At 46.3% G+C, this 27,872-nt stretch overlaps 4 protein-coding genes across 4 annotated transcripts in view; all 4 read left to right on the top strand.

The window, feature by feature from the left end:
• The first annotated feature begins 583 nt into the window (after positions 1-583).
• LOC121936377 lies at positions 584-9,349 on the top strand. Its single transcript, XM_042478584.1, has 8 exons — positions 584-732; positions 2,704-3,757; positions 5,184-5,318; positions 5,459-5,633; positions 5,904-6,002; positions 6,385-6,476; positions 6,637-6,774; positions 7,621-9,349. Exons 1-8 carry the CDS (start codon positions 584-586, stop codon positions 7,921-7,923), a joined length of 2,145 nt encoding a protein of 714 aa, XP_042334518.1. The 3' UTR covers positions 7,924-9,349.
• A 7,050-nt stretch (positions 9,350-16,399) lies between these two features.
• Positions 16,400-18,992, top strand: LOC121936156 (C-type natriuretic peptide 1-like). Its single transcript, XM_042478038.1, has 3 exons — positions 16,400-16,656; positions 18,069-18,357; positions 18,857-18,992. The coding sequence occupies exons 1-2, from the start codon at positions 16,564-16,566 to the stop codon at positions 18,339-18,341; spliced, it is 366 nt and encodes a 121-aa protein (XP_042333972.1). The 5' UTR covers positions 16,400-16,563; the 3' UTR covers positions 18,342-18,357; positions 18,857-18,992.
• Positions 18,993-21,101: 2,109 nt separating this feature from the next.
• Positions 21,102-22,707, top strand: LOC121936153 (ventricular natriuretic peptide-like). Its single transcript, XM_042478034.1, has 3 exons — positions 21,102-21,222; positions 22,048-22,342; positions 22,654-22,707. Exons 1-3 carry the CDS (start codon positions 21,103-21,105, stop codon positions 22,677-22,679), a joined length of 441 nt encoding a protein of 146 aa, XP_042333968.1. The 5' UTR covers position 21,102; the 3' UTR covers positions 22,680-22,707.
• Positions 22,708-25,514: 2,807 nt separating this feature from the next.
• The window catches only part of LOC121936152 (natriuretic peptides A-like), a 2,979-nt gene continuing 621 nt past the window's right edge, over positions 25,515-27,872 (top strand). The window contains exons 1-2 of the mRNA XM_042478033.1: positions 25,515-25,698; positions 27,027-27,339. Of these exons, the coding sequence (XP_042333967.1) occupies positions 25,582-25,698; positions 27,027-27,339 (430 nt within the window). The 5' untranslated portion in view covers positions 25,515-25,581. The remainder of the gene's footprint in view (positions 25,699-27,026; positions 27,340-27,872) is intronic.

Genomic DNA, 27,872 nt, shown 5'->3' with positions numbered 1-27,872 from the left:
GAGTCCTGATCCAACGCTCAAACCACTACACTGTGTTGGCGCTCAATATTTCTTATTGAGGTTGAGAGGGAGCATGACTTGCCCCAAAGTCACCCAGTGGGTTTCCATGGTTGAGCATTGCTCTGAACCTTGGTGTCCTAGGCACCTTTAAGTTGACTCTGATCCAGAACACACTGAAGAAATAATCTAGTATGAGTCCACGGAAATCTGGGAACTACAGTTTTGTGAGACATTGAACCTTCTAAGTCAGAGAGCTCTGGTGTCGCAATAAACCACAATTCCCAGCATTTCCAGTACTGAGTCAGGGCAGTTAAAGCGGCATCAAACTGGATCATTTCTGTAGTGTATATGGTACGATTAGAGTTCAAATTGGCATTAGACACCTCATCTTCTCTCCACTTTTCCCTATCAACACTACTATATGGATTAATGCACCGATAAGGGATCTGATTAGATGACCTTTAGGGGTGCCACCCATCCAACTCTACATCATTCAATAGGACACTTCAAAAGGGGAGGGTTGCTCCTTTTGTGCATCAGAAATCAAAGCACTGTTGCACAGGTTTCGATCGAAGGCTCTGGAATGGAGTCTATGGTGCGGCCAAGCAGCCGAAGTGTCTTTATCTCCTCCATTTCGGTCAAAGGGAAGCCGAATGCAAGCCAAGAGGAAAGGAAAGTAGCCCACATCTTGGAAGAAGGGGATTCATCTTTGAGGACCTCCTCAAACTTCAGGTAAGTATTAGGAAGGAATGGCAAAGCAATGGCCATTACATTGAGATGGATGGATGGATGGATGGAAGGAAGGAAGGAAGGAAGGAAGGAAGGAAGGGAAGGGAAGGGAAGGGAAGGGAAGGGAAGGAAGGAGGAAAGGGAAGGAAGGAAGGAAGGAAAAATCAGAAAGCAAAAATGAATTGTAATGCATGGAGCAAAAAATCAAGTTCCCATTGGAAATTATTGACTATATGATTATATATTGGCCAGAGGTATTGTATTTGCCTTGATCCTGATAGAGAGGCAGGGTATAAATATTATTATTATTATTATTAATTTCTGCCTACATAAGAAAATTCTCCAAATTGTCCTGACCATCAGCGACAGTAAAACCAAACTCTACTCATTTAAAAAGATCAATGTTTGATGAAATGGATGGATCAATAAAAAAAAGCTTTCACATTCCACAAAATGGCTCCAAGGAATAATTTTAATTTGTAGTAATTTGCTCCATGTTTGTCTTCCTTTTCCTCATTTGTCTGTAGTTTAGCATTAATAAAGCATTAATAAAGGTAAGAGGTAGATAAAGGTAAGAGGTGAGATAGAGATGCTATGAAAGGAATAGATACCGCAAAAGCCAAGGAGCTTTTATTCCTCTCAATTCAGCAATAACCTGAGATTGCAAGATGTTTCAAATGCATTGTGTTAATCTGTATTGTCATTGTGTCATTTTGTGCACATGCAAAAATGCACAGAAACAGAAAATGTAATCCATAGGAAGAAAAAAATCACGGATAAATAGTCCATTTTCTTTTCAAAGCGTCTACACTAAAATATTACGATTAAAATGGCTTCCAGTTCATTCTGGGAGTGTGTTCCACTTTGCCCCAAAACCAAGACTATAAGCTTGGATTCGACGCCTTTTCACCGCATTTTGGCCAAGAATAACACACGACGCATGAATAAAATGAAGTGGGAAAAGGTATTTTCATGAATCGATCTGTCAAAGCCATTTGTATGTTATAAAATCCCTTTCCGACGCTCGGGATATCAAACCGTTCAACGCGGTTATTGGAGGCTGTTTGTCTTAAGAGGGATCACAAGGGCTGGATTCATCTATCAGTACATAATGAAAGTAAAAATAGAGTGATGCAATGATGATGATGATGATGATGATGATAATAAGGGTGCCCTATTTTATTTTATTTTAAATAAAGGTCTTGAATTTGCAAGACCCAAACAGAGGAGTTGATAACTGGGAATCTTTAAATATAAAGGGCGAGAGTCAACATGGCAGTCTACGTTTTGTAGCTTTATGAATGAGTTTGAAGGGTGATAGTGGATCCTGGGAAATGTAGTTTGTTGTGGCGCCAGAGCTTTCTGGCAGGGAAGGCTAAGTGCCTCACAAAACTACAATCCCCCAAATTCCCTAGCATTGAGCCAGGGCAGTTAAAGCGGTCTCAAACTGGATTATTTCTGCAATGTGTTTTGGACCTACGTTGTGCACCAGTGAGCATCGGGTGCTTCTGACGCGTGTCAGAACTCTGGTTGTGCTCCATCGTTTCCTAACCAGTGTCATGGTATGTATCTGGTGTATATCATGGCACATTGGGCACATCATGGGTACCACTGCACAATGGACAACCCATATGTTCCAACATCATGGCAGCCTCTAAAACTGGTCAACATGGATATCGTGAAACAACTCGCCTTAATTCCCACCAAAGACTCTGAAGCAAACATTAGAAGTGCTCTCCATATGCTCAGTGTTGCTTACTGCAGAGTAAATGTGCAGTCATTCTTACTCCTAGGAGGATTCAGTGGTCATCCTTGTCTTATTATTTCATATACAAAGGGATCTTCTCACACTTGTGACACTAACTCTGCAAAAGCAGTTGTAGCATGGCAGCTACACCGAACATCTGAATCCACTCTAGAGGGGAAACCAAGCAAAGGTAACTCACTTAAGCCGTTCTTCTCTATCTTCTCCAGATGTTCTCCTCATTGCGGTCCCAGCAAGACGGTGAGACGGATTCTGGTGGTCTGTGCCATCTCCTTCTTCACTCTGATGGGGAATATTTCCCTCAATTTAAGCAAGACTGTGCAATCCTGGAGGAATGCTGAGGACGCTCTTGGAGGCTTACCGTCGTGTCAAGACCTTCTGGTTGTCCCGCTGATAGGTCTTCTCCAAGATGGAAAAATGTGGGAAGACGGAGGCTTGGAGAGAAGACTTGGGCCAAAGCCTAAGTTGGAGAAGCTGGCCATTTCCTGTGAAGACTCTTGGGAGAAGATCCATCATGCCAACCATCACTGTAAAGAAAGCGAAGATTTCGGGTGCCACGTTTTCATCAAGACTTTAAAGGAGAAGTGGAGCACCACACTAAGAATGGAGAAAGGTCCAGTGCAGTCGGAGATGACTTCAGAACTTTTGGAGATGTTTGGAAGTTCTGAGGAAGACCTGAAAGCAATGAGATCCAATCCAGATTGGGTCCATGTGGCGTCTCTCAGGCTCCTGCTCCGAATCCAAGGAACCATATTGAAATCCCAAGGGACCTCCCCATCATCTGAAGACATCCAAGAACTGTGGCTTCAGGTGTCCGCCTTCTCCAACCCGTACTCCGTTTTTGCGTCAGAAAGCCTCCAAGAGTGTCGGATGGAGAAGAACCTCAACTTTTCCATCCCCCGATATCAAAGCATCTCTCTTTTCTCCATCCAATGCTCCTTGAAAGATCTGGATTCCCTCCAGGGCTGTTTGCTGGAGAAAAGTCGCAAGGAACTCAACAAGAAAGCCAGGGATGTTCTTTCTCTGGTGAGCCTCAAGCTCACCTTGCTGGCCATTGCCAGCCTCATCTATCCAGTTGCTGTGGTTTCTTTTAAAGAGATGACAAGTTGGATCCAGAACTACGCCCAAAGTCTCAAGGAACGGACGGAGGACCTGAAGCAGGAAAGACATTTGGCAGAGGACCTCTTGCACCAGATGTTGCCCAAATCGGTGGCCAAACAGCTGAGGAAACACAAGAACGTGGAGGCAGAAAATTATGACCAGGTAAAGTCAGGTAGCATAACATTTTCAGCGTTGGACTACAACTCTGAAGACCAGGGTTCAATTCCCAGCTTGACCATTAAACCTACTGGGTCGCCATGGCCAAGTCGCATGCTCTCAACCTCAAGGAAAGCCATGGCAAACTTCTTTTGGAACAAATCGTGCCAAGAAAACAATAGGGTCGCCATAGGTTGCAAATGACTGGAAGGCACAGAACAACAACAACAACTAAAGTCCCACCTTAGGATTGCCGTAGGTCGAAAATAAGGCACACAACAATAACAACAACAAACAAAGTCTCACCAGCAACGGAAAGAGAAATCAAGGCCCTGGAAGACTGAAAGTAGATGTCTCGCTTCCCAAAAGATTCCTCTTTAGAAGCAACAGTCTTGTGGTGTCTGAAGGACTAACATGTTGTTGTGTGCAAGATCTTATGAATTGCAATTGAAATGTAGTTTTTGCAACAATCCCTTCCCAGTTTCTGCCTAGGAAATAGCACACACCTCACCACAACGGACAACGCATCTCTTTTTGTCTGCCATCGGCCCTGAATCGAAGTCCATACATATTGCTAGAATAATGATCATCTCCCCAAACAAACACACATACACGGCATCTTTGGTGCTGGATGCGCTACTGTTGTCACCTGGTGCATGGGAGTATTTTGTGTTTCCTCAAGAGGTGTCATTAACGAAATAAAGCCCCATAATTGGGGCAATTTGAGACGGGGCAGACTTCAAGGCGTTTGGGGCACGAGATGAAACAGCGAGGCAGGGAAGGCTCAAAACCATCTGGAAATAATTATATGGCGACCCTTGGATATTTGGCAACAGAGGAAACAAAGCCTTAATAATCATGATGATGATGATGGTGATGATGATGGTGATTTCATGCAATTTTGTGTGTGTGTGTGTGTGTGTGTGTGTGTGTGTATTTGTGACTTGAAATCACCTGCCGACTTATGCTGACCCCATGGATCTCATAGGGTCTTCTCAGGGAAGTAATCCTCCGAAGTAGTTTTGCCAGTTTGTTGTCGTCGTTGTGTGCCTTCAAGTCATTCCCCACTTATGGCGACCCTAAGGCAAACCTATATTGGGGTTTTCTTGGCAAGATTTGTTCAGAGGAGGTGTGCCATTGCCTTCCCCCCCGAGGCTGAGAGTATGCGACTTGTCCAAAGTCACCCAATGGGTTTCGTGGCCAAGCGGGGAATCAACCCCTGGTCTCTGGAGTTGTAGTCCAGTGCTCAAACCACGACACCATGCTCCATCCTCTGAAATACAAGCCTACAGTACCTGGTATGGAAGTGGTACTATAGTGATGAGCATTGTGTGGGGCGAAAGAGATCATGGAGGGCACAACGGAGAGAGGGGCCCACTTCAGCCAGGCATTGAGGGGGATGGTCACGCCATCTGCTTCCCTCTCTGCTTAGGTGACCATCTTCTTCTCGGACGTCGTGGGCTTCACAGCCATCTCCGCCTCCTGCAGCCCTTTGCAAGTGGTGGAGATGCTCAACAACCTCTACGTCTGCTTCGACACCCGGATCGAGTCGTACGACGTCTACAAGGTCAGTGTCCATCTTTTTAGCCTGGGCAGGGCGATCCATAATTTTGGAGACTCAGCCTGGTCCAGGTCTTTGCAAATTTGAGAAAATCTGATACCGACACTCACGCTTTCTCTTTCACCTTTCCTTCTCCGTCCCAACAGGTAGAAACCATTGGGGATGCCTACATGGTGGTGAGTGGGTTGCCGGAAAGGAACGGCACCAAACACGCCGACGAAATTGCCAAAATGGCTTTAGATTTGGTGGCCGCCGTCCGGCAAGTCGTGATCTCCCATATGCCAGACAGAAAACTCGAATTACGGGCCGGCATTCACACAGGTGAGCCAACGCATAGGTAAGGAGGGTTGGAAAGGCAATACACAGCAATGGCCACAGGCCGTATCATCCTCATCATCATCAAAATGCCATGGCTCTGTACTATGGAATCCCTGGGATTTGCAGTTCCATTTCAATTCAAACGCACACTTCCCTAAGTCTTCCTCAATCAAAGCTATTGCAAGGGTACAGAAAAGTAATTTTGGGGGGAGGGCTATGTCTCCTATAACCCCCCCCCCCAACCATTATGTGACATGCGCTGTCCTTTTCCAGGGCCATGCGTTGCTGGCGTCGTGGGACACAAAATGCCACGGTATTGCCTTTTTGGAGACACGGTCAACACAGCTTCTCGGATGGAGTCCACCAGTTTGCGTGAGTGGCTACCACAAAGATCGCAACCGCAATCCAGTTAACAAAGCCCTTTGCATGAAAATCCATCATTTTGCAAAGTCTCCATCATAAGAAAAGTGGTGAAAGGGGAGGGGAATCATCCCTGATATACATTGGAATATTATTATTATTATTATTATTATTATTATTATTATTATTATTACTTAATTTATTTTATCCCGCCTCTCCGAATTTTCATAGGATGGAGCCAAGGCAGTTCATTTATGATGACTGTCTTGTGTGCAAGGGAGCCACATTTCTTGCAGCGCTCTCTGTGCGCCAGCAGATGGTGCAGGAAGAGTGCTTTAAAAATAATGATGGTTGCATGTAATGGTCAATTAATGCCTTTTTAATTGATACCCAGCTCAGAAGATACACATCAGTTCGGCCACATACCTTGCGCTGCTGGAAGACGACGCCTACGACATCGAGCTCCGAGGGGAGATCGATGTGAAGGTGCGTTTCTCCGGTGAACATCAGTGTTTCTGACTGCAACTTGAAAAGCCCCAGCCAGCCTTAATATTTATTATTCATATTTATATTTATATTATTTTTATTATATATTAGCCTTCCACTGAATTTTTTGGATCCTGACCTCTCCTTTCCTTCTGCGCAGGGGAAAGGGAAAATGCAGACCTACTGGCTCCTCGGCAACAAGAACTACAGCGTCCAAAATGACAGTCTGGTGTGTCACTGGAACCCGGGACTGTCTCAGAAAAAGAAAAAGGCGCCAAGCGTTGCCTCTGTGCGGCAAGTAAGTAAACTATTCGGAGTTTGGGATGGGAGCGGGGATCGATCCTAGACCTCCGTTCGATCTGTAAAAGCACCAGATCCCATCCAATCTTGGAAGTCAAGCGGAGTCAGCCCCGGTTAGCCCTTGGGTGGAAGACCCCCCATTGAATGCCAGGTGCTATAGGATCAATTTCATTGCAAAACCACCTTTATTCCTTGCCTCTAGTGGTTTGAGTGTCGGACTATGACTCTGGAAACTAAGGTTCAATTCCCAGCTTGGCCATGAAAGCCACCTTGGGCAAGTCACACTCTCTCAGCCTCAGAGGATGGCCATGTTAAACCTCCTATGAACAAACCTCGCCAAGAAAATGTTGCGATAGGTTGGCCTTAGGGTCGCCATAAGTCAGAAATGACTCGAAGGTGCGCAACAAGAAGACATTCACCGGTTTTCCATAAATTGACCAGTGCATGCACATACACACGAAAAAGGTTGCATCTGCACTGCAGAAATAATCCAGTTTGATAACCCCTTTAACTTCCATAGATCAAGGCTATGGTAGTTTTGTGAGACATTTAGCCTTCTCTATCCAAAAGTTCTGGCACCACAATGAAAATACATTTCCCAGAATTGCATAGCCTTTTAGCCGTGGCAGATAAAGTGGTGCCAAACTGGGTTATTATTTCTGCAGTGCGGATGCAGCCAAAGACGTCAGTCTATGAGAAACCTATGAGACTCTGAAAGCCAGAAGCTTGCAACAAAAAGATCCCTGGCTGTTGCTGAGTCTCTGCTTAAACATCCCCAAAGAAAGGAAGCTGTTTGTAATTGTCCCTTCTGAGCATGCTTTATCCATGTTCTTCTTGTCTCCAGCAGTTCGATGCATGCACCATGGGTGCACCAGAGAGCAAGAAAACTGCAGGAACTTCACATGAAGAATGGCGTTTGATGGACCTCAATGGAAGGAGCCTCTTCTTACCTGGCACTGCTGCCAGTGACAAAGGCCAAGAGCAAGAAAACTCTTCTGGTTTCCAAAAAAGTCCTCTTTGTGCATCGGAGGCCACAAAGCCAATGGAAGAGGAGCGAGTCCCAGATTTATTGAAGCATAGCCCAGATTGCGAGCAGCCATCGCTGGAAAAGGAACAGCTCCTGCCAGGGTTTGTGGGCGAAGCGTGAATGGGAACGCCATGGGGAAAAGGGATCTTGCCATACCCCCAAAGTCTCCTAAGACACTTCCATTGGCAGCCAAGAATCTCCTGTGGCATGGCACCAGAGAGTTCCCCACAGCACCTTGGCATTTCCCACAGCACCCAAGAGTTTTGCTTGGCAACCAAGAGTCCCCTGTAGCATGGCAACTAAATGTTTCCCGTGGCACACAGCAGTCTGCCATGGCACCCAAGAGTTGCCCTTGGTACCCAACAGTTTCCTATGGCACCCAAAGGTTTCCCACAAAATGATACCAAAGTGTTTCCCATGGCACCCATGAGTCCCCTGTAGCATGGCACCTACAAGTTTCCTATGGCAACTAAACGTTTCCCATGGCACCCAATGGTCTGCCATGGCATCCAAGAGCTTCCCAAAAGAGCTTCCCTTGGTACTCAAGGGTTTCCCAGTGCACCCAAAGGTTTCCCACAGCATCCAAGAGTCTCCCTTGGCAGCAAAACATGGCACCTAAGAGCTTCCCATGGCACCCAAGTGTCTCCTATGGCATGGCACCCAACAGCCTGCCATGACACTCATTTTGGCATCATAACTGCCTAACAGGATTGCAGAAGATGGAGGAAGGGAAGGAAAAGAAGAAGGAGACAGAGGAGAAAGAAAAGGAGGAGAAAGAGGGAGTAGGAATAGGAGAAGGAATAATCTCCAGACGTCATGCCAAGCCCCTGGAAATAGCTATGTCTTGATGTGCTAGAAATCCACGGCTGAGGGCAAAGGACCCGGTGCGTTGGATATTTTAATGCTCGCTGTCAACGCTGACAGTCCAGGAGACAGAGTTTTGAAACCTCACACTTTGCGGAAGAGCTGATAAGAAGCTATGGCTGCTGCAGAGACCTAGGCCTGGAGTTTGGGCCAAGAGCGCTGATATGATAAGCCAATCTGCCACTTTGGTGTTCACACCTCAACACTTCTACGAAGGTCCCATCCCGCAATGGCTTTAATGCACCCAGAGCCTTGGTGGCACCAAGCCTTAACCCAGAGCTTAGCTGGTTCAGTTCATTTTCGCTTCATTATTTTGGGGCATCCCACTGATATTCCCATTCTATCCAATGGTTTCCCTTTCCGAAGAGTGCTTAATTTGTTCTGTAATTTTAAAGAAGTATGTTCAAGCTGTGGACAGTTGCTTCCATGGATAAAGAATCTGTGGATATGGAAGGTACCTTGGGGTGGATTAAAAATATAACTAGTTACTTTCAAGACTAATTACTTTCCCAAGCTCAGAGAAAGAGATTTAAAATAGGCAGATATCCATCCCAATGTGTCCCTTTTGGACAGGAAAAGATGATGAAACCAGAGGCCTTTGCAAATCCTTTGGCCATAGAGATTCCTTACATAGCATCCTCTCATCTTGGCCTAAGAAGGCTTGTGTCTTCCTGGCGCATTGTGGTTCGGTGTTGACGTGTGAAGATTAGCACCACAAAGCTGTGGCATCCTCATTCTCCTCTTCCGATCGACAAGGCCCTAACAATGGTGCCCCCCATGACTGATGTCGTCATGGAGGCATCCCAAGAATGGTGGCAATGCAAATGGAGGGGAGGAAGGAGACCCACTCCCCATAGGGAACATCCTCTCGTCGCATCCATGCGCACCAGGCATGTGGGCCTGAGGAACCACAGCCATGCCAGAGATGCCAACCGGTGGCTCGCTCCAGCTGTCTTCCCTGATTTGCTCAGATCATGTTGGCATTTGTTGTAATTGGGTAGGAAAGGAGGTGAGGAAAGTGAAAAGGGGAGACAGAGAGGAGGAAGAGGGAAGGAAGGAAGGAAGGAAGGAAGGAAGGAGAAAAAGAGAAAGGAGGAGAGAGAGAAAGGAATGTAGTGGATGGAGAAAAAGCAAAAGAAGGGAGGGAGTGAGAAAGGGGGAGAGAAAACCAAGGAAGGACAACAATATTGTAATAGTTTAATTCCAGTTTGGTTCCATTTTAATTGTCACTTTTGTTAAGTGTTTAACTGTAGTGTGTTTAAAGACTGTAAGCTGCTTTGGGTCCCAATTTTGGCAGACAAGCGAGAAAAGGCCTGAACAAATCTGGCCAATAGATAAATATCATCATCATCATCATCATCACCGTCATCATCATCATCGAAATAGGCTCTTCTATTTTTTCTCGCCACCCAGCCGCTGCATCTGCCACTAAAACACACTATAAATATAAATATTTCCCCGTATCTCGCCCCTTTGTTGGCCAATGACCCGAACAGAGCGGCGCCCGTCGTTCCCTATCTGAATGGATTCCTCCATCGGTCGAATTAAGAGCTTCGGCCTCATGGACACGCTGACCGCCCACCTTCCCGCCGCTTGCATTTGCAAAGTAGTTTGACCAAGATCCAAGTCCTTGGTCTCGTTTTCCCCCCAGGCTCCTCCTCCTCCTCCTCTTCGGAGGAAACTCATTGGTCGGTTGCAACCAGGACTTGGTTCCGATTGGCCATAAGAACATTTCGAGAGACACATTCCCGACTCAAGGGTCCTCTTTCCAAAACATTGGGCAGCGGGTGGGTGCCGCAAGGTGTTTTTAGCCCAACGCGGAGTGGGCAAGGGTCTAATTTTAGCCTCCCTTCTGGAGAAAACCAAGCAACACCTTCTGGAAATAGAATATGATGATTTTCTGCCATCGATAGGCGTATCTTTCCAACAAGGAGACCGAGAAAAGGCTCGACAAAAAAATACAGGGAGCAAATTGTCCCAATGGTCCAAAGAAAATCCAAAGATATAGGCTTCGGAGAAGACTAGAAATGCTTTGGGTGTTGAGATGTTGCTCGATCGGCACCTTTCCGGAGTGCCATAATATGTACACTTGGTCTTCCATATCCACAAATTCATCATCATAATTTACTTATCATATGTACACTGAGCCATCCATATCCACGCAAGCTCTCTCATTTTATATAACGGATGCCATTCATATCTTGGAGACCAAGGTTCGAATCCCTGCTCAGCCATGGAAACCCATTGGGAGACCTTGGCCATGGCACACTCTCTCAGGCTCAGAGAAATGGCAAAGGCCTGAACAAATCTTGCCAACACAACCTTGCAATAGGTTCGCCTTAGGGTTGGCCATAAGTCGGAAACAACTTGAAGGCACACAACAACAAATACGTACATTTTCATCCATAAGACATTCTGAGCTTGACCAGGTCCACCTTAGTTATTATTTACTTAGTTAGCATTGGGACTGGAAGGTACACAACACACAAAAGAGAAACACACTAGGGGTGCAGAGTGAGTTTTTGCAAGACTCTTGAGCTTATTTAGCCTTCCAAACAAAGTCCGAACAAAGCCATCTTTGTCTCCAATTTTGCGCAAGAGGCAACTTCAGGTTTCTAAAAATTAGCTGTATACCGTCCAGAGTCGGCCCAATTTCAAAAGCATTTGCATTAGAGGCCTTTCTCATTCAGGGTTGTACAAAGCCACTCCGCGGAAAGAGACATTGCATTTGCAGCTTTTTGGAAACGAAAGCCACCCATTGTCTACCTCCTTGGCTTTCCTTCCATCTCACCTCTGGTTGCTTTTCTCCGTTCCGATAATGAGGCGAACTTTCCTTGGCGCTAATGGGCGACCCGCTGGCCCAAGATGTTATAAGAACTCAGGACAAAACAAAAAACAAGGAGGTAAAAAGGCCCTTGGTTGTGTTCCCTCGGTAAACAAGCGTTGTCGGTGTCGGTGTGCACCTCCACGTCATTTCCGACTTACGGCAAGCCCATCCTGGGCCACATCCCCACTTACAAATAAATCACTTTGCGATCCAAATTGATGGATCAGCTCAGCAGCGGAGTGTGGTTCGCACTACATTTGCCCCGATAGCAAATAAAATAAAATAGTGCACTTGGCGAATGGAACGATTCAAAATGGACCCGCTCCAGCCGTCCAAAGGGCAAATTTAAATCGATTCTGATCTGCATCTGATTCATGTTTGTGCAGAACCGATTTATCCAAAAAGACGCAGGGGAAAAATTGGCATCAAAAAGACACTGGTTCAATTGGTCTAGCGCATGGCCCTCTTCTCCAAATCGCTTCAGTGCACTTCGGTTCAAGTGCAAACCATGGTCATTTAAACTAGTTCAAACCAATTTGCAACCCAGTTTAAAAGACAACAACAACAACAACAATAATTTATATCCCGCTTCTCCAGACAGATAGAAGCGGCTAACAATAAAAGCATGGCTAAGATAAACAACAGCTTATCATTGTTGTATCCCAAACCCTCCCATCCCCAGTAAATACAATTAAATTATTAAAACGATTATTAAAAATAGGGCAGAAATAATTAAAGTTGTTGAACCAGTTGATTAAATTAATAGGAAACACAGTCACCAGATTTGACTTTTGTGGATCTGATTATTCACAGACTTGACGAATCGGTTCGAAATATCTTGGGTCAACTTGACTCCCAAATTAGGAGGCCATTCTGGGTTGGGACATTTCATTCCCATGCGCCTGTTTTTCCTTCCGAGAAAACCCTTGACCATCCTGCTATGGGTTTGCAAAAAGGCGGACGTGCCGGGACCCACACGGGCGCCGGATGACCCCGAGTGCCGATCCAACCCCTGTTTGCTCCACCGTCATCTGACATGAAGAGGTGGCGACACGTCCTCCGGCCTGCCGCCCCCTTCGCCGCCTTCGCACATTTCGGCCCTTATTGGGCCTGATAACCAAAGGCGTCTCCGTAAAAAGAAACCCCGGATTCCTGGGTGGCTAGCTAATGAAAGCCACACATCTATGGCCCTGTTGACCAGACCTTCCCAAGAGCATTTAAAAAGAGAATTAACCTTATAAAGCAACGCCAATACGGTCTGAACTCTTCTGCCATTTTCCATGCGCACCTTTGCATTCCCTTTAAAATCCTCCAAGTTGTTGCAATATATATATATATATATATATATACATACACCATCAGCCAGGCACTTAACAGACCCTTCCTTCATGTTCATTAAACTTTTTATATCTAGTTCATTATTTTCACGTCTCTCCGTTATTGTTTTATCGGCACAATAGAATAACTATGTATGTTCCAACTCTCAAATTCATCCCAGTTACTAAGAGCGATTAAACATCACTGCATATAAACGAAATACTCTAAATAGTTGTGGTTTTATTTAATTCTGCAATAGACGACTGGCATTGAGTTTGTCCTTTAGCCTTAAGTAAAGGCTAATGGTTGATTCTCTTCTTTTCTGCCTCTAACATTTGCAAAGGATAAATACCAGGGCATGCATTCCCTCTGCCTGAAGTGGTCCTTTTGCAGACCCCCATTAAAATGTGGAGCTGTCGCCCGGCCTATAAATAGCGGCAAGCGGAATGAGAAAAAGGCAAATCAATTTCAGGAGTTGCACAAAAGGTTTCGAACCCAGTGCAGCAGGCATAAATTTAGCCATCCACATTAAGTGACGTTTCAACAAGCATCGGCCAGTTCTTCCATGTCAGTGGGATGGTGAAACTGACTCTGGTTTTATTTCTGAATGGCCACTACAATTTTTTGAACCTGGTTGATGGGAAATAGAGTTCAGCACCATAGGAAATGCCTTTAAATCCTGGAATAGAGTGAGATCTATTCCTTGCACACTGCTAGTGATGCCACTGGCCCACATCTATCACACACCACTACTGATGCCACTGATCTGCAGTCCTTGCACACTCCTAGTGATGCCACTGTTCCATATCTCTCACACACCATTACTGATGCCACTGATCTGCAATCCTTGCACACTGCTAGTGATGCCACTGGTCACATCTCTCACACACCGCTAGTGATGCCACTGGTCAGCAACCCTTGCACACTGCTAGTGATGCCACTGGTCCACATCTCTTGCACACTGCTAGTGATGTCACTGGTCTGCAACCCTTGCACACTGCTAGTGATGACACTGGTCCACTTCTATCACACATCGCTAGTGATGCCACTGGTCTGCAACCCTTGCAAGCAGCTAGTGACTGATCCCCAACCTTGGTTAAATCGCGGATTAGATTCTCCCTCCTCCACTGTCGCCCTAATGTCTCCCCATAATCCATCTTTCCCTTCCTGGGTTCAGATAGGTGCTCTTGGAGGGAGAGGATTCACATCCACAAAAGGAGGGGTCTTAAAACGGCTCAGGCCCTTTTCCAATGTGAAGTCGCTCCTGCCTCAGGCGGCTGTCAGAAGCAAACGGCGCTTCTTTGCTTTGTAGTTGCCCAAGAGCTTGGCACGCCAGGTGTTGGCAGGCCAAAGGGGGCAAAGAACGGGGTCTTAAATCGCCCGCCGGGTGACTGTAGCTGGGTAATTACCAGCCGAAAGGTGACCCCGTGATGCTGAGCATTGAACCTGGCAATTCTTGGGAGCGGGTGGCTGGAAAGCTGGGCACCCAAGCAAGAAATGTCAATGTGCCGTAATAAGGGACGGAGTGGGAGTCGGAGATGGTCCTTGTGCCAACCCTGGGAGCGGGCCAGGAATCCCAGAGCTGACAGATGCCCCCAAATGGCGTCATCCAGGCCTTTGATGTGGCAGAAAAGTCATGCATGGCTGGGAAAAGGGGAGACTTGAAAGAGGGGGTCACAGAGTTAACAAAGGAAGGGGACTCCGTTGCAGACGTAAAAACCCCATTTGCCCCGTATTGGTCGGCCAACTGGGTCTAAGCTGCTGTTTGGGGGCAGCGATTCCTGCGGCGAAGGCCATAGCTAAGCTTCCAGACATGTCAAGTGATGGAGATGGAGAGTACCATTCATAGAACCTAGGGTTTGAAGGGACCCCCAAGGGCCATCCATGCTTCCATGCAACATCAGAACACTTTAATTTCCAATGGTTCAATGTATTTATACTACTTTGTTTAATTTCTGTCCTGCCTTTCTCCCCGAGAGGGGACCCAAGGCAGCTCACAATAACACAAACTTTGCTTCTGTGGTGTTTTCTTTTCAGGATTTGCACCCAGAACCAGTTCCGGCTTCCAAGGGAATGGAGATCGGCCGCAAAGCTTTGCAAATCTAATCATGGATGGTAGCCACTGTGTGTTTGTGCGTAAGCGTGTGTGTGTGTTGAATCTGTCACTGGCAAGCCTTTGTGAAATATTAATCTAAGGTTTTTGGATGCTAATTTGAGGCCCAAGCATCTGTTCCTCATTAAACAGCACAGCGTTCGTTTCCGGCGATGTCAACCGGTGTCATAGGGAGCAATGGAGCAAGACTAGGCATGATAATGGCTGCACAGCTAAGAAAGTCAGAGAGCATCCTTATATTTTAATATCAGCATTAGTTAATTTGTTTGAAAAACTAATTTGTGTTTTAGTTTTATTCTTTTAAGCTGCCTTGAATCCTATTTGGGGAGAAAGACAGGATTAAAAACCCCATAAATAAATACACACCAGGTCCAGCCATCGTGGCATTGCCATTTGAGTGTTGGACTATGACCCTGGAGACCAGGGTTTGAATCCTGACTTAGCCATTGGGTGACTTTGGGCAAGTCACACTTTCTCAGCCTCAATGGAAGGCCATGGTAAGCCTCCTCTGAACAAATCTTGCCAAGAAAACCCCAGTATAGGTTCACCTTACAGTCACCAGAAACTGATGTGGCTTATCATGAACATGTGCAGCCCTCATGGATATATTTTTGGGCTGTCCCTTCCAAGATTGTGCGCACTTTTTAAAAACATGAGGGCCCCCCAAAACATATGAGACCCCAATGGGAGGAGACCTGGCCCCATTTTGCTTTCAGCACCAGCCTATTTATTGTTGTCATAATGTGCAATGCAACCTGGGAGACCGGGATTCGAATCGGAGCCATCGAAACCCATGGGGACCTTGGACAAGGTGCACTCTCTCAGCCTCAGGCCTTTTTAGTCTCCTTTCCTCTTCTCTCTTCCTTTTCGTCCCCTTTTTTAATACCAAATTTTCAATTGTAAGCTCCTAAAGGCCAGAGGCCTCTCCGTTTTATGCTTTGGCAACACCGAAAAGAACCCGCATAGCTGCCCAAATGCATGGAAATGGAAGAAATAATGGATCGCGCAACCTTTAAAACCTTTCTGCTCCACTTGCAACAAAAAGCCTTTGCTGCTGTAACAACTGTCACCTCTCTGCTTCTCTGGTTGCAAGTGATAAATTGAATATATAAAACAAGCTTGATTCGAAATCTCACATTTGCCGGTGATGGAGTGCACTTCTTCTCCAACTCTTTCCCTGTATTTCTCTGCAATATAGGGAAGGTAATTGTTCATTGTTTTGCCTGCTTAAAAGAGCATTTCGGAAAGCGTTTTTGCAAGCGAGCGATTTTAACCGAAACTGACAGGTACAAGTGACCAAAGGCTAGGAAGCGGCAAAGTTCCCCGGACTAAAAGTGTGCAAGAATAAAGAAAGGAAAATTAAAATCTGGCGATCCGTGCCAAGCGAGAAGGAAAAAAATTGCTCTTTTATTTGTCGCTACGAGCCAAAAGATGAGGAATAATCCCACCTGCGGAGCGAGATCGAAAGGGAGGGAGGCAGAGCGTTATTCCGACAAAAGGATGGAAATCCATTTAAACCAATCCTGGAGGATTTCTTTCTGCGCTCAGAGGTGGACTCCGGGGAGCGGAGGAGAGATATAAAAGCTGCGACGTGAAGCAAGGCGTTTCAATTCGTACCCGAGATCGCACCCGTCAGAAGATGAACCCCAACGTTATTTGCTCCAAGTGGCTGCTGTTCCTCTTGCTCCTGACTCACCAACAAGGGAGAGCCAAGCCGGTCCCCAATGCGCAGGTAAGAGAGGGACAGATGTGGCACGGATCCGCGGGGAAGGGACCTTTGGAGTTTGCAAGACCTGGGCTTTTTGCATGACATTTCCTATCAGGGTGCTAGAGGAACACAAGGGAGGGCGGTCGCCCCAAAAGTTGTTAATGGCTGTCAAGTCGACCCCGACTTATGGCCACCCTGTGAATGAGAGACCTCCATGTTATGGAGATGTAGAGTTTCCTTTATGGCTTCTACCCACCTGTAATGCAGTCAAGTTGACTTTGACTTATGGCGATCATCTGAAAGAGGGACCTCCATGTCATCCTGTTATCAATGGCCATGCTCAGGTCTTGCAAACTCAGAGTGGCATCCATGGCTTCCTATGCACTTAGGGCATCCTCTAAGGCAGGGATGTCCAAGCTCTGGCCCTCCAGGTGTTTTGGACTTCAGCCCCCAGAAGCTCCCAGATTTCCAGACCATTAGCCAAGATGGCTGAGGCTTCTGGGAGCTGAAGTCCAAAACACCTGGAGGGCCAGAGTTTGGACATCCCTGCTCTATGAAGTTATCCAGAGCCCTGCTCAGGTCTTGCAGTCTTCAGGTGGCATCTACCCACCTGTAATGGAGAGGTATCTTGCAGCACCCTTAGAGACTAACTGAAATAAAGAAGTTGGCAGCAATTCTCAAGGGCACTATAAGAAGTGAAGTTGAAGGCTTTCATGGCTGCCATCCATAGATTTCTGTGGGTTTTTCGGACTATGTGGCCATGTTCTGGAAGAGTTTATTCCTGCATTTTCTGAAGATGCCACAGATGCTGCTGGTGAAACGTCAGGAATGAACTCTTCTAGTGCATGGCCACATAGTCCGAAAAACCCACAGAAACCTATGTGCTACAAGATCTTTCTCCATACCAATTCTACAAATTAACATGGCTATCTCTGACCTGTAATGAAGCCTCTTTTTTTTTTTTTTAAGACCTGCTTTGCAAGATATTTCAGATGCTAGAGGAACATGAAGGAAGCCAAACCCAAAACTACATTGCTGCTAATGGCCATCATGTTGACTTCAACTTATGGCCACGCTGAGAACGAGAGACCTCCAAGTCAATGGTTCGAATCAGGTCTTACAAAAGTCAGGGCTTCCTTCATGGAGGCTATCCTATTTTCCTCTTTTCCTCCTGTTTCCCTCCTTTGTTATTCATTGCTGTCGAGTTAAATTCAATTTATGGCCACCCTCTGAATGAGAGACCTTCCAATCCTGAATAAGAGACCTTCCAGATCCACTTAGGTCTTGCAAACTTCATACTGGCATTAATTCATTGGCATTAATTGCTACCAACTTTGACTTGTGGTGAGCTTTGGAGAGACCTCCAAGTCACACCATCATCAAGCGCTCTGCTCAGGTTAAACAAATGGCTTTGTTACTTCCCCCCAAACCTTCAGGCCTTGTCAAAATGGTTGGAGGAGGACCTGGAGTTCCCGATGGGCTCCGAGGAAACGGAGCTGGAAGAGGACGGGGCGGAAGAGGGCCTATTGCCATGGTCCAGGAGCCTGCAAGAGGGGCTGCCCCTCTCCGAAAGCGCTTTCCAACGGGTCTTCGGTGACCTCCTGGGCTCTTCCCGGCGGTACAAGGGCAGGAGCAAAAAGGGCCTTTCCAGGAGCTGCTTTGGGGTCAAGCTGGACCGGATCGGGGCTCTGAGTGGACTGGGATGCTGAGACACACTTGGGAACGGTAAGGAAAGGGATGGAACAGAAAATGCCTTTTCTTTGCAGGATGTTGTCACCACAATGCAATTTTCATTTGCAAAGAGTGCCATTCCCAGAGTGAAATTTCCTTTTGCTAAGAGTGCCTCCCCAGAACAAAATTTCGTTTTTGCAACAAGTGCCAGTCCCAGGATGAAGTGTCTTTTTGCAAAGAGTGCCATTCCCAAAATGAAATTTCCTTTTGCTAAGAGTGCCTCCCTAGAATGAAATTTCCTTTTGCTGAGAGTGCCATGGCAAAATGAAATGTCCTTTAGCAAAGAGTGCCACTCCAAGAACAAAATGCCACTTTGATATTGGGCAGTTCCTGAATTTGCAGGCCTGAAAGAACTGAAAAGGAACGATTGCCTTCGTTTCCAGATTTATCACTTCTCCATTGTTTTTTCCTCTAATTCCCCCCCCCCCCCCATAGAGTCCATTTCCAAAATATGATGTCCCTTTTTATCTCTCCGCTTTCTCTCCCTCCACAGGACCCCACATTGAATGCAAAACCCAAGCCGTCCTTGCTCTCCTTTCACACCGAGGGGCGGATTTCGGAAGGATGGTCCCCATTTTCATCCAGTACCTCGCCAGCATGTGATTCATTTATGTGCAAATGATTTGTCAAATAAACCCATTTTCATAATTGGTCCAGTTTATTTGCAAAACTCTGGCTTATTTGGGAATAAGTGGTTGGGTGGGTCAATTAAATACCAACAAAACACATACATACACATATATAATAATAGCTCTAAGAAGGTTCTGATCAGCTCTGCGCAGGCGCAGAATAACTCATTTGTGTGATTCACAGAGACCACAAAGAAGAAACATGTTTTTCCACCCGGCCCCCAGACCCAGACCTTTGGCATCCCTCCCCACCATTGCATCGGGTGAGACCCCCATCTGAGGTGTTGCCTGGTGCAATCCGCACACCCCTATTAACACCCCTATTAGATGGATTGAATAATACGTGTTGCATTGAGACTGGAGACCAGAAAACCTATTTAATGCCCTCTCTCTTTCCCATCCAAGGTGTCACCCAGTGCAATCCACACGATCCTAATGATGCCCCTATTAGATGGGTTGAATAATATGTGTTGCATTATAAACCTATTTAATAACCCCCTCGCTTCCCCATCTGAGGTGTCACCCGGTGCAATCCACATGATCCTAATGATGTCCCTATTAAATGGATTGAATAATAAGGGTTGCATTACGACTGGAGACCAGTAATCCTATTTAATACCCCGCTCTTCTCCATCTTGGGTATTACCCGGTACAATCCACAGACTCCTAGTGACACATCTATTAGATGCACTGAATAGTAAGGGTTGCATTGAGACTGGAGACCAGTAAAACTATTTAATACCCCCTTCTCCTCCCCATCTGAAATGTCACCCGGTGCAGTCCGCACACTCCTAGTGACACCCCTATTAGATGCATTGAATAATAAGTGTTGCATTAACACTGGAAACCAGCAAACCTTATTTAATCCCCTCTCTCTTTAACAGCCTTTTCCAGTTCTTGTAGAGATGCTGGAAGAGGGAGGATACATGTTTTCCCATCCAGACACCAGACCCAGAAATTCGGCACCCTTCTTCCCACCATTGCATTGGGTGGGTTGTGTCACCCGGCGTGAATCGCACACCCCTAATGACACCCCTATTGAATAGTAAGTGTTGCATTAAGATGGGAAACCAGCAAACCTATTAGCCGGGCAATTAAAATTGACCTTAACGAGGCATCTCCAAAGATATTAAGATGTCACCCCGGCTCTGCTGCTAAATCCACACTGGGCAGCTTGAAATTGGTTCGCAATAAGAAATAAAGGGAAATGAGTCTGAGAGGGTCGTGGAGTGGGTTGCCAGTGACACGGCGTAGGCGGGCATCAACCACCCGCCGGGCAATAAATCAACCCTGCGGAGGCGAGAATTCGGGAGGCATCCGCCAGGGAATGTGCTTCAAGGCCTGTGAATATGAAGCCTCCAGGGAGAGATGCTCAAGCGCAGAGACAGGTATGGATGTGACATCCGCATTAATATTGGAGGCGGAGGAGAGACACCTGAACATGCACCAAATATATGGTATACTGTATATGCTCGGCTCTTGGCTAGTACTTTGCTCTAAGCATATATGTGTGTGTGTGTGTGTGTGTGTGTGTGTGTTGGCTCTTGGCTATTCCATTGCACCCGATACAGATAAAAATTGAATATATATATGCTTGGCTTCTCTTGGCTATTAGATTGCACCAAATACACACACACACACACACACACACACACACACACACTAAAATATCTATGCATGGCTCTTGGCTATTCTGTTGCACCAAGTATATATAAACATTGAAAATATATATGCTAGGCTCTTGACTCTGACATTGCACCAAATGCTCAACTCCTGGCTATTAGGTTGCACCAAATGCTCGGCTCTTGGCTATTACTCCAACCAGCTCCAGAGGCTCTAAGGCTCCATTAAAGTGGGCAGGAAGGTCACGCAATTTCATATATATATATATATATATATATTTCTCCGCTCTTTGCCCCACTGGTTGGAACCAGTTCTCATTGGTCTTGCCCTCCGAGACCCAGCTGGCTGGAAGCAGTGGGGAAAGATGGGACGACCCCTTTACCTTCCAGAAACCTATAAAAAGGAGGCCGCTCCGTCTCCGTCGTCCAAAAGATCCTCGGAGTTGAAAGGCAACAACAAACCCCAGTCGGAGGAGAAAGCGGCCATCATGAATGACACGGTTCTGCATTGCTGGGCTTCTTTGGTGGCAATGTTCTTTGTTGCGGGTCTGGGTTCGAGTCACCCAGTGACAGGGAGTTCCTCCAACCAAGAACTTCAGTCCTTAGAGGTAAGGAAGGAGGAAAGGAGCCCTGCAAAGATGGTTAAATGTATCTCTTGATGTTGTTGTTGTCGTTGTTGTTGGTGGTGTGACCCATAAGCACTAGTGTCTTGGTTGTTTTGAGATAAGAACTATGAGCTTTATCACACTAGCGAGATCCCGCAGGAAAATGGGATTTAAACGCGATTCAAAGTACATTCGAATTCAAACCAAACTTGCAAATTCGGTTAGTTTATCACACTAGGCAACAAGTGAACGCGAAGTTAATCCGAACGCAAAGTGGAATAAAACGGCGGCTTTTTACTTTCAGAACAAAAATCCCAAAATTTCAAAATTCCAAAAATCCGGAGCAATTAATCTTCCAAAAGTAAAAAGCTGCCGGTTTTCTCTGCTTTGCATTCGGATTAACTTTGTGTTAGGACTGACTTTGCATTATTTCACGTTTGCTGCGACGTCGTGTGATAAACTTTGGGGATTTCCAGCTTTCCTTTGCTTTAAATCTAGTTTAACTCCTGTTTTCCCGCAGGATCTCACTAGTGTAATAAACAATTGGTGAAAGGGCCTCCCCTGCAGAGTCGGCGTCAATGGTGTCAATGGACTACTAGACCAATGGTTCCCATCTTTTGGTCTTCGCAGCATCCTTCGCCATTGGCTACGTTGGCTGGGGATGATGGGAGATGCAGTCCGTCCGCCCCAACTGCCTGAGCTGCATTCATTGCACTATTATATGGACCTTGCAATGACAAGGATGATGGGTGGTGCAACCCAACAACACATTGGAGAACTGGGATCCACAGGTGACTCTCACTCTGTCCTTCTCTCCTTCCGTTTCAGGACCTCCTCCAACGGCTAAAGGAGAAATTCGAGTTGGGAGAACTAGGGCTCCTGGATTATGGGGAAGTAGACGTTGAGGCTGACGGCACCGAACCCGAACCCGAACCCGAACCCAGGACCCTTCTTCCCAGTCCACTCCGACCTCAGCTCCATTTCTCCGAGGCGGAGATAGAGGAGCAATGGAGGAAATTCTTCGCCTCGCCCAAGCGGAGGAGGTATTTTTCTGGGTGCTTTGGAACCAGGCTGGAACGGATCGGGACCCAGACGGGACTCGGGTGCAACTTCTCCAAAGGACGTAAGTCTTCTTATATCTCCCTATATCTATATCATCATCACCATCTTGCATTTCCTCAATGAACTCCAAATATGTGCTCCTGGTTCCCTTCCCTCCTACTTTAGCCACACAACAACCCTGCGGGGTAGGCCAGAGTGACAGCAAAAGAGCATCCCTAGCTGTGAGCTGCTTCTAAATTTGAACCCGGGTCTCCTTAATCCAAGGACCCATTTATACTGTAAAGTTATAGCACTATCATTCCACATTAACAGCCAATGGGATCTTGAGAGTCCTAATGCATCCCTTAATGCAAATCATCTTTCATTTTTCAGGTTCATGGAGAAAGCGCAGAAGCTGAAGGTATATATTTCCAAGGACTACCCCAAAATTTGAATCCAATTGCCGATGTGCCTTTTTATATGAATCATCGACCTGTTTGAAAAAGGTTATTGATCCTATATTGCTCCCCAAAGAATGATACTTGAAGTTTCTAGCCCTCGAGGCATTTGGAAAGACCCATTGACTCATGCTTTTGCAGATTATTGCCATATTAAAGCGTTGGTGGCATTATACTTGCTCTTATTCCATCTTGCTAAAACCGCCCAGGCTTGGCTTTTTTGTTTGTGTCAATAAATATTTTGTAGAAATTGAGTTGTTTTATTTGTTTGGGGCGTTTATGGTGGATTCAGACTGACTTTGCAAGACCTGAGCAGGAAAATGGATGACCAGGGACTTTGGAAGTCTTTCATTCATACGGTTGCCATAAATCCAAGTCAACTTCCCAGCCAATAACAACACCAAAATCATGTTTTTCTTGAGACAACGTGATGGACTAGGATTCCAAGAGACCAGGGTTCGAATCCCTCCTCAGCCATGGAAACCCATTGGGGGACTTTGGGCAAGTCTCAGATGAAAAAGACAGCAATGCCAAAGGAAGGAAGGAAGGAAAATATGGAGGAAGGAAAGAAGGGAGGGAGGGATGGAGGGGGAAGAAAGAAGGGACAAGGAAAGTATGGGGGAAGGAAGGAAGGAAGGAAGGAAGGAAGGAAGGAAGGAAGGAGAAAAGTATGGGGAAAAAAAGAAAGAAAGAGGAAGAAAAGAAGGGAGAGACAGAGGGAAGGAAGGAGAAAAGGAAGGCAGACAGGAAAGGAGGTATGGGGGATGGGAAGAAGGGAGGGAGGGAAGGGAGGGAGGAAGGTATAGGAGAAAGAAAGAGAGAAAGAGGAAGGAAGGAAGGGCTGCATTCTTCAGTGACTCTGCCTGCTGCTCTCATTGCCAGCCAGTGAAGGCTTTTTCTTCACATCTCATGTGAAAATTCAGAGTTCTCCCCCATTGCCTTGATAAGAAGTTTCCTTCCTTCCTTCCTTCCTTCCTTCCTTCCTTCCTTCCTTCCCTGGGCCAAAACCAAATAAACAGCAAAGACCCATCCTTCCTGGCAGGAGCCTTACAGGAGAAAGGGATTCCTGGCAGACCTTGGGAAGAGATCTTCCATCCCTTCCTAACTGGAGGAGGAGAGAAGGAGAGAAAGAGAGAAAGGGATGGAGGGATGGATTCAGGACCTTGGAGAGAAGCCAGAGGGTCCCACTTTCTTCTCCTTCCCTTCCTGATCCTGGAATTATTTCCTGGTCCATTCTGGGTTTGCTCCCTGGGTTGCAAAAAGCTAATGGGGGCCAAAAGTGCCAAGCGGCCTCAACACAAAGAGTTGTGGCCAAAAGTCCACCTCTGAGTTTCAACAAACAAAGTGTTTTCCATGTTTAACAGTGCTGGGGAGAGGAGGGAGGGTTCCTGAAACCTATTCGGAGAGTGAATTGCCATTTCTGCAGGATTCCAGGGCTTTGGGGAAGATCGAGGGCTGCGGAAATAGCCTTGGAGCCACATCAGAAGTGTCTCATGTGCATCAGGTGGGCCCAACATGCATTAGACACACATCAGATATGCTCTACATACATCAGATGTTCCCAACATATGTCAGAATTTCCTCATGCTTATCAGATGTGCCCAACATGCATTAGACATGCCCCACACTCATCAGATGTGTCCTGTATGAATGGAGCACTTATGATCCACATGGGGACCATCTGATGCATGTTGGGCACATCTAATACACATGGGGCACTTCTGATGCATGTTGGGCATCAGATGTGCCCCAAACGTGTCAGAACTGCCCCATGCGCATCAGATGTGCCCATCACACATCAGAAGTGCCCCATGCATGCCAATGTATCTCATGCAGATCAACCCTGTGCACATACATACAAAGTTCCCCATGCACACCAGTTGTGCACAATGCACATAGGAACACTCTGCACCATTCAGAGTCCCCTCGCTTTTCTGCAAAGAGGCTATAGAGTCATAAAATTGCAAAACATCAGCTGTAAAAAATCCTCGTTGTGATTAAAAATAAAAATGGGTTTGAAAATGTAGTTTCGGATCCTGGGTGCCACGATGGACGGCAGATTAAACCACAACTGGGAAAAGCAAAACCAGTTGGTTGAAGGACTAGTTAGGTAAGGTTTGTAAAAGAAAATTGGTACCCGCTTATTACCTCTATTAATGCGCATGTGAAAAGCCATAAATCACTCCAATGTTCTTCCTAACGTTTAGGTGGAATCTCTTTGCTTTGCATTTGAACCCAGTCAATGCTATCTTAAACTCCCAATTAATTCAACCCCAGCTCAGACTAGCACCAGAATTGGGTTGATGCACCTAAATGAACCAATATCTTTCCAACTTTTCCTGCACAATGACCAATGCCCCTGGGTTGGATTTTGGAGACGTTTGCAGGATGGAGAGGAAGGCCTTTGGCACATTTGGCGACCCCATAAAGGCACCGCTGCTTTGTGGGTTTGGGATGCTATTGTCCTTCCTTTCTTTTCGGTTCGAAGATGGGAAAAAGCATTAAACATCTCCAGGAATGTCCGACCGGAGGGGGCCGCATGCAGCCATATCAGCGGAGAAGGTGGCTCAGATGAAATCATCGACTTGTGACTCTCATGCCCCCGGCGCACGCTGCCGAACGACGCCTAATAAAGGGAATGTGCTCTCCGAGGGATGGCATGCCACTGACAGGAGAGGAATGCGTTCCAGATAATCCTCCCGATAACCCCAAAACCAGAGACCATGGCCAAAGCGTATATAAGACAGAGAGAGCAGAGAGAGAAGCAGAGACCGAGAAGAAGAGCAAAGAAGAAAGGATTCCTCGAAGAAGCATCGTCTCCGGGAAGCATCCATCCTCTCCGTGGGCAACCTGATCCAACGTCATGGAAGCCAAGAAGGGTTCATTTTTCATCCTCTTCTCTTTGCTCCTCGGCTTCCGGGGTTCGGCGGCCCATCCGCTCCACAGCCTCAGCCCCGCTAAGGAACTAGCCAGCATGGAGGTAAGCCGAGACAACATTTGTCTTAACCTGGTTTGGTTTGTTGGCGTGCCACCGAGGCGCATGCGGTGGATGAAATGTGCCAAGAAAGCCATATTGGCTTTCAGAGGGTTTGCTTAAGCAAGGACTCCTCAGAGATGGCTTTGCCATCTCCTTCCTCTGAAAAAGAGCCTCCAGTGCCAGTGATCAGTTGGCCGTCTCCCCTCCAAGGACCAACCAGGGCTGATCTGGCTTAGCTTCCAAGATCAGACAGCATCTGCTGCCTTGCAAACCAATAGGGCTTTCCTGGCAGAGTTGATCCACCTGTGATTTGCTTGTTCTTTGCTGCAATGCACAATTAAGATTGGCTTTGATTAGTAGCAACTCTAGAAATGGGAGACCTCCAAGGCATCCCATTGTCCACAGCTCTGCTCAAGTCTTGCAAACTCAAGACTCTTGCAATTGTGGCTTCCTTTATGGAGTTGACCCACCTGTAACTTGCTTGTTCTTTGCTGCAATGCACTATTAAAACTGGCTTTGACTTATAGCAACCCTAGGAAATGAGAGGTCACCAAGCCGTCCCATCATCCACAGCTCTGCTCAGGTCTTGCAAGCCAATGCGACTTCCTTGGCAGCATTGACCCACCTGCAATTCGCTTGCTCTTTGTTGCAATGTACTGTAAATTGGGCTTCGATTTAAGCCCTCTCCAGATGGCTGCATGTGTGCCTTCAAGTCAATGGTGGACTTATGGCAACCCCGTGGATTTCATAGTTTTTTCTTAGGCAAGGAATAAGCAGAGATGGTTTTGCAAGTTCCTTCCTCTGAAATATACTTGATCATCCACAGATGTTGGTATCCATAGAAGGTCCTTAAATTCCAGCAGATATTGCCTTCCTACGAGGCTTGAGCCTGCATCCACACTGCAAATATAATGCACTTTGGCACCGCTTTGAAATGCCACAGCTCCATGCTATGGGATGTGTAGTTATTTAGCCTTCTCTCTCCCAAACATGGTTATTAAACCTTCTATTCCTTTGCATAATCTCTCTAATTATTATTATTGCATCTAAATGGATCTGAGGAAGTAGACTGAAGCCTAGGAAAGCCCCTGCTGCCAACTTCTTTCTTTCAGTGAGTCTGAAAGGTGCTTCAAGATCTCTCTACATACTGATTCTACATTGCTATATCTTTCACTTCTCCCAACAAAGTGCAATGGTGGTTAACTTTCTCCAAACTCTCCTTTTAAACCTGGAAAGTCATCCTTGCATTACATGGCCTTGCAACGTTCCTCCTTCCATTTCTTACAATGTCATTTTGGTGACCTATGGCACTTTCCCTTCCCATTTTCTAGGCCCTTCTGCAAAGGCTGGAGGAGAAAATCTCCCTGATGGAAGAGCTGCAAGACAACCCCGGCTCTGAAGGCCCCAAAGCCCAAAGAGGGGATGAGAGTGAGTTCAGCGATGAAGATGGTGAGGATGACTTCAACAACCAGCATCCCCAGCTTGAGCCCAGGTTCAGCTCCATGCCTTCGGTCACCTCTTTGGGTCGGACCTCACTGTTGAAGCGGATGGGAGGCCTCCAGGTTGCCAGGAGAATGAGGGAATCTGGCTGCTTTGGAGGAAGGCTGGACCGGATCGGGTCCGTGAGCGGCATGGGATGCAAAGGTGAGCCTCTGCTTTGCAATGGGTTTCTTCACTGCTATAGGGCCAGGCCTCCCAAGAACAGTAAATACAAATGTAAATGCATCTCCAGGTAACAGGCGGCACAGTGCTCTGAGCACTGGACTATGACTCTGCGCATGATCACAGAGTTGGCCCTCTCTGTATCCGTTATTTCTTTATCCATGGATTCTGCCATCCGCACCTTAAGGAAATCTTTAAAGAAAGATCTAAATTCCAAACAGCAAACCTTTTACCATTTTGTATAAGGGGTACCATTTCGCCAAAGCGATGGGACTTGAACATCCACGGATTTTGGTACCCACAATACCATGGGAACCACTGTGATAATAATAGGCCATTGCATTGAATGGTACTTGGACATCCACAGATTTTGGTATTCATGAGGGTTCCTGGAACCAAACTCCAGCAGATACCAAGGGAACCACTGTAATAAAATAATAATAATAATAATAATAATAATACCTGTAATAATAATAATAATAATAATAATAATAATAATAATAATAATAATAATA

This window comes from Sceloporus undulatus, chromosome 7 (assembly GCF_019175285.1).
Source record: "Sceloporus undulatus isolate JIND9_A2432 ecotype Alabama chromosome 7, SceUnd_v1.1, whole genome shotgun sequence".
In the NCBI taxonomy this organism is placed as follows: Eukaryota; Metazoa; Chordata; class Lepidosauria; order Squamata; family Phrynosomatidae; genus Sceloporus; species Sceloporus undulatus.
This window is presented reverse-complemented; position numbering and strand designations above follow the sequence as displayed.

Excerpts from the sequence above, each read along its gene's own strand:
- LOC121936377 (XM_042478584.1), top strand. The coding sequence starts at position 584 with ATGGAGTCTATGGTGCGGCCAAGCAGCCGAAGTGTCTTTATCTCCTCC. Across the intron at positions 5,319-5,458 it reads AGTCGTACGACGTCTACAAG|GTAGAAACCATTGGGGATGC; the intron begins GTCAGTGTCCAT and ends CCGTCCCAACAG. Across the intron at positions 6,477-6,636 it reads GAGGGGAGATCGATGTGAAG|GGGAAAGGGAAAATGCAGAC; the intron begins GTGCGTTTCTCC and ends CCTTCTGCGCAG.
- LOC121936156 (XM_042478038.1), top strand. The coding sequence starts at position 16,564 with ATGAACCCCAACGTTATTTGCTCCAAGTGGCTGCTGTTCCTCTTGCTC. Across the intron at positions 16,657-18,068 it reads AGCCGGTCCCCAATGCGCAG|GCCTTGTCAAAATGGTTGGA; the intron begins GTAAGAGAGGGA and ends CCAAACCTTCAG.
- LOC121936153 (XM_042478034.1), top strand. The coding sequence starts at position 21,103 with ATGAATGACACGGTTCTGCATTGCTGGGCTTCTTTGGTGGCAATGTTC. Across the intron at positions 21,223-22,047 it reads AAGAACTTCAGTCCTTAGAG|GACCTCCTCCAACGGCTAAA; the intron begins GTAAGGAAGGAG and ends CTTCCGTTTCAG. Across the intron at positions 22,343-22,653 it reads GTGCAACTTCTCCAAAGGAC|GTTCATGGAGAAAGCGCAGA; the intron begins GTAAGTCTTCTT and ends TTCATTTTTCAG.